The sequence below is a fragment of the Oncorhynchus kisutch genome, linkage group LG6, assembly GCF_002021735.2.
Source record: "Oncorhynchus kisutch isolate 150728-3 linkage group LG6, Okis_V2, whole genome shotgun sequence".
Taxonomy (NCBI): Eukaryota; Metazoa; Chordata; class Actinopteri; order Salmoniformes; family Salmonidae; genus Oncorhynchus; species Oncorhynchus kisutch.
The window spans coordinates 77633765-77643749 of NC_034179.2; the positions used below are offsets into that span (position 1 = coordinate 77633765).

At 44.1% G+C, this 9985-nt stretch overlaps 1 protein-coding gene across 1 annotated transcript; it reads left to right on the forward strand.

Annotated features, from left to right (window-relative positions):
* The first annotated feature begins 304 nt into the window (after positions 1-304).
* Positions 305-9711, forward strand: LOC109883087 (transcription activator BRG1-like). The gene is made up of 7 exons (XM_031825978.1): positions 305-1062; positions 5383-5634; positions 5843-5978; positions 7206-7625; positions 7906-7995; positions 8271-8600; positions 9704-9711. Exons 2-7 carry the CDS (start codon positions 5425-5427, stop codon positions 9709-9711), a joined length of 1194 nt encoding a protein of 397 aa, XP_031681838.1. The 5' UTR covers positions 305-1062; positions 5383-5424.
* Positions 9712-9985: the final 274 nt, after the last annotated feature.

Consider the following 9985-nt stretch of genomic DNA (forward strand, 5'->3'; position numbering starts at 1 on the left):
TGACCTAGGTCATCAAAAGCCAGCCAGAGTTTCATTAAATAAACTATAATTTTTATAGCGCATTTAGTCCTAATTTAACTGATGCATTTGGCGATGTTCAACTTCAATTCACTGGCACTATGAAGATCAGTTTAGCCATACTCACTGACGGCTTAATATATACTTTAATATACTTTTGGTAATTTGCGAGGCATAGCTAGATACAGATTACCAAGATACAGCCTATGCGCATGGTTCTAACAGTCTTTCTGCCTGCCCATATCTTCTCTCTCCCTCGCCTGCTCCTCTTTCTCTTCGCTATGAAAAACGCTAGTGTGTACTTGGTCTTCGGTCTATTGCGTGTAGAATAGCTCAGCCTACTCATTGATAGCCCTGACCTTCGTGAATTTGCGCGAGACATTACAAGGCAAGCAATTGTGAAATACATTGCAATAGCCTACATATTTTGATTACCGATGCACAGTTCTGCCTGCTAGCGGACATGCCTGGCTGTGCCCCTCCCATCTCCCCCTCGCTCTTTCTTTGCGGTGAAAGATGCGAGTTTGTGTTCTTCTGGAAATAGTTTCCTCCATTGCAAAAATACTGAATTTTAGGAGTCGAAGCTTGACACCAAGGAAAGGGAGTCGAAAGGCAAGGAGTCGAGGAATCGATTATTTTGGAGTCGACTATCCACCACTACCCAGTTCTCTCCGTGGTTCTCTCTAGTCTCTATGCATTTAATTTCAATAACCTGTATCATCATATTTTGTTTTACTGTAAAGCGGACTGGTAATATGCCAATCTACAAAACAGCACCTTTGGCTATGGTTATTAAACGAGTCAATATTGCTTGTGTTGATAACGGTCAATGTTTTTTTGACATTGCACATTTTATTCAGATAGAAAAATGCATGTAAACAGAGCTCAATTGCTATTATTATTATTGTCAACGACTACTATCAACAATGATGCCTCATGATCTTATTTTACTACGTGTAATAATGCTGTTCTATAATAATTTGTACACCCATCCCCCACGTCGACATACTTCGAAAGGACCTACTCGCGAAGGGTGATTTCAATGTAAGTCAGATTCAGGTGTTTTATTTTCAATACTTCGTCGATGTTATCCCTGTTCAGATTAATGATACGTAATTTCACTTTCTAGTACCTTTTGGTTATCGTTGGGTTGGGAAGGAACGGTAGTCAGGACCGACATTACACGTCTGTCTCTGCAGACAGTGGCGACAGACTGAAATTAGTACATGTTTTTTTGGTAAATGTATCTAGTTAACTCGAGCCGGGGTACGGGATGCGGGTTGGATCAATCAATTGAAATATATATTTTTTTTACTTGCGGCTTCTCTCAAGTCAGCAAAACAACGTCATTCAAACCATACATTTTGTTAAGACAGCATGTTCGGCTAGCAGAGACCATACCATTAGCTCACGTTAGCTGTCTGGCAGTGTTCCAGTTTATTCGCATTTATTATGTGGAAAACAATGTTTGAAATGTAGCCCATCACATGGGTGAATGGATTCTGACCTCAAACAAATATAGCGTGCTATTATGTTGCGAACGGAGGTTGTTGTGCTGCTAGCTAGCTTTCTAGTCAAATTATGCACCACATTAGGTGCCTTACGCGCTGCAAATACTGTAGATCTCTGCGAGTTTTGAAAGTGTTATGACCGATAAGGAGTTAACAATTTTTTGGTGAGGGAAATGTTTGGGGTGATCAAATTTAAAGTGTGTGTCGCATCTGGATGCTGGGGCGAGCGGGGAATGGCGTCCTAGATTTATCAGGAGATCTATACTTGGATTACGGAGGACGAATGGAAGGAAAAATAGAGGAAGGTGAGTTTGAATTGGTCAAAAGTGGAGGAAAAGGGAGATTGTTTGTTGAAGAATGGTAGAAAGTGTGATCTGTACACTGGATCGAAGACAGGATAAATGAAAGTGAATGAGGGCGAAGTATCGGAGGTGGTAGGTGTGGTGAAGGTCTCGGAGCCCGAGGATTACACGGAGGGTTAGGATAAAGATTAGTTTGACCGTAGGAGTGAAATTACGGAAAAAGTGGACCCTTGCCTTTTGGCGGATCCATTTTTGGTTTCAGGGTGGGTGAAAATTGAGTTGGGTGGTATGGAATCGGTGAAGGAAACCCGAAGTGTTCTTGTGATTGTTTGTGTTTCTGTGTCGGGCCAGATGAAGCCTTCGATTCGCGTCAACCGTCTGGGGTCAGGATATGTGAATTGTTTTGCTCTCAAGCATAGGGCGCCATTAAAAGGAGTGATTACTGGGGTAGCGGTGAAAGTGGACAATCTGAAGCCAGGGGAAGATTCCCGTTGTTTGGGATGCTCTTCGTTTGGTGTGACGCAGACCGTGTGGCTTGAGTGGAGAAACAGAGGAGTCGTTGTGTTCTTTTGATGTTGAGTCTTTGCCCGGCAAAGTGATGTTATATCAGTTATCCCTGTGCGAGCTTTTGTACCGAATAAATTACGATGTTAACGTTACAGGTGTGTCATGCTAATGGTCATGTGGCAGCAGTGTAGGATGGAGGTTCCTATGTGTGCAGAATTACATGAAAGGTATGTGTAGCGTTGGTGAATTTTGGTGTGCAAAGCTGTCAAGGCAAAGTATGGCTACTTTGAAGAATCTCAAATATAAAATATATTCTGATTTGTTTTAACACTTTTTGGGGTTATTACATAATTCATATGTGTTAATTCATAGTTTTGATGTCTTCACTATTATTCTACCATGTAGAAAATAGTTTTAAAAAATAAAGAAAAACCCTTGAATGAGTAGGTGTGTCTAGCGTTGCACATTATGGGGAATATTCAGAGGTGGATACTTTCCTTGGGAATTAACAGGAATATATGCGAATTAATGGCAAAATGCAAATTAATATTAATACCATTTAAATATTGATGTTTTCTGCATTGGATATATTTACCATATCATATGGAGACAAACAAACCTTTTACCTGGTTGTCTTCCTCTCAGGCTTCCATGTCTTCTCCCTGGACCACCTCAATGTCCATCTCTTGATCATCAGACTCTGAGGCCTCATCTTCACTGTCACTTTCCAACCTGGTTGAGGATGGCTCATTGTCAGGCTCAAAAAGCCTCAAATTTGCCTGGATGGCCACCAATTTTTTTAACCCATGTATTGGTCAGCCTGTTGCGTGCTTTGTTGTGTGTTTCCAAACAAGGACCAGTTGCGCTCTGAGGCGGCGGCTGTTGATGGGATTTGGAGGATAATGGAGGCAACAGGGGAAAGAGCCTCAGATCCACAAAGTTCCTTCCACCAGGTGGCTAATGAGATATGTTGGCACGACTGCCATATTGCATCTCCATCCCAAAGCCCTTGCTTGGAAGTGTACTTCGCCAGACTGCCAAGAACCTTGCCATCATCCAGGCCAAGGTGGCGAGACACGGTAGTGATGACACCATAGACCTTGTTGATCTCTGCACCAGACAGGACGCTCTTGGCAGCATACATGTACGCTGCGGCGTGTATGGGCCTCAGGCAGAAGTCTTCATGCTTTTTGATGTATTTCAGAACTGCAGTTTCCACCGCTTGGAGCAACAGTGAAGTGGGCAGGGCAGTATGGATTTTTTTCTCTTACATCTGCAAGCAGAGTCTGAACATCAGACAGGATGCCATTGTCTCCCTCAAATCTCCTATATGTTTCAGGCTGCTTACCACTCTCCCAAAATATATCATCCAGGAGGATCCTCTTGATGGGGCTGTCCATATCGGCAGACTATGATATGGCCATTTCTTGGAGAGACTCCTTCCCCTCCAGGACTGTCCAACATGATGACAACACCACCCCAACGGGTGTTGCTGGGCAGCTTCAATGTGGTGCTCTTATTCTTCTCACTTTTCTTGGTGAGATAGATTTCTGCTATAACTTGATGACCCTTCACATACCTAACCATTTCCGTGTATCGATTGTTTTCAGTGCCATGATGTCCTTGAGGTGCAGATTCAATGCATGAGCAGCACAGCCAATGGGTGTGATGTGAGGGTAGGACTCCTCCACTTTAGACCTAGCAGCCTTCATGTTTGCAGCATTGTCTGTCGCCAGTGCAAATACCTTCTGTGGTCCAAGGTCATTGATGACGGCTCATCTGCAATGTAGAGACTGGTGTATCTGTTGTCTCTTGTGTCTGTGCTCTTGTATAATACTGGTTGAGGGGTGGAGATGATGTAGTTAACTATTCCTTGGCCACGAACATTCAACCACCCATCAGAGATTATTGCAATACAGTCTGCTTTCTCTATGCTTTGATTGATCTTGATTTGAACTCTGTTGAACTCTGCATCCAGCAAATTAGTAGATAAAGCATGTCTGGTTGGAGGGGTGTATGCTGGACGAAGAACATTCAGAAATCTCTTCCAATACACATTGCCTGTGAGCATCAGAGATGAACCAGTTGGCCAGATGTACTTGGCCAGATGATTCTGCATCTGTGTTGCAGTCTTCACATATGATTTGGCACAGTATTTGCAAATGTACACAACTTTTCCTTCTACGTTACCTGCAGTGAAATGTCTCCACACATCAGATGGTGCCCGTGGCATTTTCCTGTAAAGATTAGGGGGAAAAAAATAGGAAAAAAACGAATACTATTCTTTACAATGTAAAGATAAATAGTTAAGCAGTTAGATTAAATAACTCCTTTTGTAAGATACATGTTTTAAAATGAAACATGTATGGAAACAGGTGAATTAACACTCCTCAGTTAGCAGGCTCAAGCGAGCTAAATCCCACATGGTAGCAAAAACTAACTAGCAGAAATTGTTAACAAGTTAGAACTAATTTAAACACACTTTTCTGTAGGCTACAATAGGCTGTAGGCTACACCCCACCCAATATTGTCATCAAAACTTAACAGAAAGCATGTAGTCCTTAGATCAGACAGTGTAGTAGTGTGGGCTGAATAGCATTAGTGTGCAAGATCTTGAGAATCAGCTGTACATGTGATGGAAGAATGTACTGTGCATGCAGAGGGTTGCAATTCCATTGAATTGGGGATAGGTTATCCAAAATATGCCACAAGACCTAGAATTGCCATGTATCCCACAAAAAAAGGTTCACTGTTTTAAGCTAACTTCTTTGATGAATTTAAGCAAAGTTCCCCAAATTCCAGGGCTTAACTTCCCAGGAAAAAATTCTGGAAATTTACCGGAAAGTTTCCAACCCTTTGCAACCCCAGGTACAGCCAACTAATGCAATATTGTCAAAACGATACAATATATCGTCAACAGTATCCCGATATGTAATGGTATCAATCCCCCCCATCACTAGTACACATTACATTTTACTCCCCACTGCTGGGTTGGTTTGTTGTAAATAGTGGTCAGTATCGCATCTGTCATTTGTCCTCTGCAGAGTGGAGCTTGGTGCTGTCACATTCTCAGACTCACTTGAGAAATGTCCAACCCGGACCCCCCCATGGGAGGGACGCCTCGGCCGGGCCCGTCTCCAGGCCCTTCTCCAGGAGCCATGAGGGGCCCCAGCCCTTCCCCAGGCTCTGCTCATAGCATGATGGGACCCAGCCCAGGTCCCCCAGCCTCTGGACACTCCCACCCACAACAGGGGCCCTCAGTATATCCTCAGGAGAATATGCATCAGATGCACAAAGTAAGACAGAAAATGGGCATATCCATAACTCTAATGTATGTCAAATGTAATGTAATGTATGTTAAATGTCTGCTATGGTCTGTGGTACCATTTTATGAGACTTTTTTTGCATGAATCTATTCATCCTTTACTGTACATAAGAAATGTATGTGCTATCTAAGTAGGACATGCTTATGTCAATGTATTAATGTGTGTTGTCTTCTCCCAGCCTATGGAAGGCATGCATGAGAAGGGCATGTCTGATGACCCTTGCTATGGACCAATGAAGAGCATGGGCATGAGACCAGGTGGAGGCCACATTGGAATGGGACCCCCTCCTAGCCCCATGGATCAACATTCACAAGGTACCATACCATGGGGTACTGATTAGGTTGGATAGAGGAAACATTGACTCTGTTATTGAAGGAGCTTTACACAAAAGGCTAATGATCTAAATATGGTGCTTATGATTTTAGACTTAAGCACAAATGTTTTTAAAGCTGATTACCCGAAAAGAGAATGCTAACTCGTGTAGACTTGTGTGCACTTGTACTGTGAACTCAACCAGCTAGTTTCTCCTCTTTCACTTCTGTCGTTTTGTTGGGTAGCGTGAGCAGCAGAGGCATGAGGCTTCTCCTTTCAGACAATGCTGGTGGCAGCTATCTGCTACAAAACTACTCAGTCACCAAGGAGAGAGGGACAGAGGGGCTGTTGAAATACTGTAACACAGGAGAGGGTGTTTTTCTGTTTACTCTTCTATCCTGTATTGACTGGTGACAAATCAAATTGTATTCGTCACATGTGCCGAATACAACAAGTGTAGCACTTGCAGTGAAATGCTTACTTACAAGCGCTTAACCAACATGGCAGTTAAGACAATACCTTTATATAAAAGTAAGAGATAAGATTAACAAATAATAAAGAGCAACAGTAAATAAAAATAGCGGGGCTATATACAGTGGGTACCGGTACAGAGTCAATGTGCGGGGGTATTGAGGTAATATGTACAGAGCGAGAGACTCCGCTGTAATGTGTGCATGTGACGAATGCCTCTAACCCTATTACAGGGGCTGAGTCACTGGCTTACTGGTGCTCCTGAGGTGCTGACTTGTTGCACCCTCGACAACTACTGTGATTATTATTATTTGACCATGCTGGTCATTTATGAACATTTGAACATCTTGTTCTGTTATAATCTTCACCCGGCACAGCCAGAAGAGGATTGGCCACCCCTCATAGCCTGGTTCCTCTCTAGGTTACTTCCTATTTTTTGGCCTTTCTAGGGAGATTGTCCTAGCCACTGTGCTTCTACACCTGCATTGCTTACTGTTTGGGGGTTTAGGCTGGGTTTCTATACAGCACTTTAATATATCAGCTGATGTAAGAAGGGCTATATAAATACATTTTATTTGATGTCTGTTAGACTGATTTGTAAAGTGTTTGTATCGCCAGTCCAGCTCATAATCATAATACCAGTCTGGATTTGATTAACATTTCTTCTGGTCTGTTAGCATCCATTTCGCCACCATTTCATGCCCTACCATTCCCAGGGAAGATGACTTTTCTCACCTGTGCTGTTGTCTCCTCCCCAGGCTACCCCTCTCCACTGGGGAGTTCTGAGCACTCTCCCAACCCTGTGCCAGCCAACAGCCCTCCCCCCGGCCCCATGATGCCCTCTGGCCCAGGTGTCCCCATGGAGGGTGGTGACCCCCAGGCCATGGGCCAGCAGAGCCTCGGTGGTGTCCTGAGTGGTGGTTCTGTGCCAGGCGGTGTTGGGCCTGGTGGACCCACCCCCTTCAACCAAAACCTGCTGCACCAGCTCAGGGCCCAGATCATGGCCTACAAGATGCTGGCTTGCAGCCAGCCCCTGCCAGACCACCTGCAGATGGCTGTGCAGGGCAAGAGGCCCATGCCAGGGATGCAGCAGCAGCCAGGGATGCCCAACATGCCCCCTTCCTCTGGGCCTGGAGAAGGGCCTGGACAGCCACCAGCAAACTACAACAGACCACTTGGTGAGTGGGGTGGGCACATGCAAGTTTATGCTACACAGCCTGTTAATGAGGTTTGCAACCCTATGAATGACACACAAATGCACATAATTACAGTCAATCACACACAAATGCTGTCCATCTCAAACAAAGAAAATAAATCATTTGAATGCTTAACAACGACCCTTGGTGGTGAAACTACAAACACATGCTCTCGGTTCAGGCACCATTTTCTACTTTAACTAGACTTCAGTAGGCATGAATGCCCAGGTAGTGTCTGATCATATCTAATGTCATCTTGCAGGAATGGTAGGCCCAAACATGCCTCCTCCAGGACCCTCAGGTGTTCCTCCTGGTATGCAGGGCCAGCCCACCAATGTACCCCCTAAACAAGGTGAGCCTCAGCTAGACCCCTGGGCAGTGATTTACCTGTGTGTGAGAAGGCACTAGTCTGTAGTGTTTTTAGTCCATGTTCTTCTCTTTCCTGTGCTGATAATTTCACCAGACCTATCACAAGGTTAGTAAGTAAGAATTTGTTCTTAACTGACTTGCCTAGTTAAATAAAAAACTAAACAAGGAATACATGCATATTTAACAGATAATAATTGCACCAAAACACTGTGGAATCAATGGTAGAACTAATAACTTTTTCAATGCCATGTATTCTAGGGCCCATGGTGAATGCTGCTGTTCCATCCAGTGCCCCCCAGAAGCTGATTCCCCCTCAGCCCACTGGCAGACCCTCCCCTGCTCCCCCCTCCCCCCAGCCCCCACCCATGGTGCTGCACCAAAAACAGAACCGCATCACGCCCATCCAGAAGCCCCATGGCCTGGACCCAGTAGAGATCCTCCAGGAGAGAGAGTACAGGCTGCAGGCTCGAGTGCTGAGGCACGTAGCGAGTAAAAATAATCTGTCCTCCGTTCCAACACTCACTACCGAGTTTCAAACTGCCTCTGGAAGCAACGTCAGCACAAGAACTGTTCGTCGGGAGCTTCATGAAATGGGTTTCCATGGCCAAGCAGCCGCACACAAGCCTAAGATCACCATGCGCAATGCCAAGCGTCGGCTGGAGTGGTGTAAAGCTCGCCGCCATTGGACTCTGGAGCAGTGGAAACGCGTTCTCTGGAGTGATGAATCACGCTTCACCATCTGGCAGTCCGACGGACGAATCTGGCTTTGGCGGATGCCAGGAGAAAGCTACCTGACTGAATGCATAGTTCCAACTGTAAAGTTTGGCGGAGGAGGAATAATGGTCTGGGGATGTTTTTCATGGTTCGGGTTAGGCCCCTTAGTTCCAGTGAAGGGAAATCTTAACGCTACAGCATACAATGACATTCTAGACGATTCTGTGCTTCCAACTTTGTGGCAACAGTTTGGGGAAGGCCCTTTCCTGTTTCAGCATGACAATGGCCCAATGCACAAAGCGAGGTCCATACAGAAATGGTTTACCGAGATCGGTGTGGAAGAACTTGACTGGCCTGCACAGAGCCCTGACCTCAATCCCATCGAACACCTTTGGGATGAATTGGAACGCAGACTGCGAGCCAGGCCTAATCGCCCAACATCAGTGCCTGACCTCACTAATGCTCTTATGGCTGAATGGAAGCAAGTCCCCGCAGCAATGTTCCAACATCTAGTGGAAAGCCTTCCCAGAAGAGTTGAGGCTGTTATAGCAGCAAAGGGGGGACCAACTCCATATTAATGCCCATGATTTTTGGAATGATATGTTCAAAAAGCAGGTGTCCACATACTTTTGGTCATGTAGTCTACACAATTGGCAGGGGGGTTAGATCAGCTCAAATGTTGCAGATAGATTGTGGCTTCTATCAGTGTAAATATCTGCATAATTTACAATCCCACATATATTTTTTTGGCTATATATATCTATCAGTACCAGTCAAAAGTTTAGACACCTACTTGTTCGAGTTTTTAAAAAAAGGTACTATTTTCTACATTGTAGAATAATAGTATAGACTTAAACTATGAAATAACACATATGGAATCATGTAGTAACCAAAAAAGTTTTAAACAAATCAAAAAATATTTGAGATTCTTCAAAGTAGATGACAGCTTTTCATACTCTTTACATTCTCTCCACCAGCTTCATGAGGTAGTCACCTGAAATGCATTTCAATTAACAAGTGTTCCTTGATAAAGTTAATGCGCTTGAGCCAATCAGTTGTGTTGTGACAAGGTTGGGGTGGTATACAGAAGATAGCCCTATTTGGTAAAATACCAAGTCCATATTATGGTAAGAACAGCTCAAATAAGCAAAGAGAAATGATAGACCATATTTACTTTAAGACATGGTCATTCATTACAGTTACCAGCCTCAAAAATCGGCAATTAACTGCACCTCAGGTTTTTTATTTTTTTATTTTTA

Coding starts and splice junctions, on each gene's coding strand:
- LOC109883087 (XM_031825978.1), top strand. CDS start 5,425: ATGTCCAACCCGGACCCCCCCATGGGAGGGACGCCTCGGCCGGGCCCG. Junction 5,635..5,842: donor ATATGCATCAGATGCACAAA/GTAAGACAGAAA, acceptor GTCTTCTCCCAG/CCTATGGAAGGCATGCATGA. Junction 7,996..8,270: donor CAATGTACCCCCTAAACAAG/GTGAGCCTCAGC, acceptor CATGTATTCTAG/GGCCCATGGTGAATGCTGCT.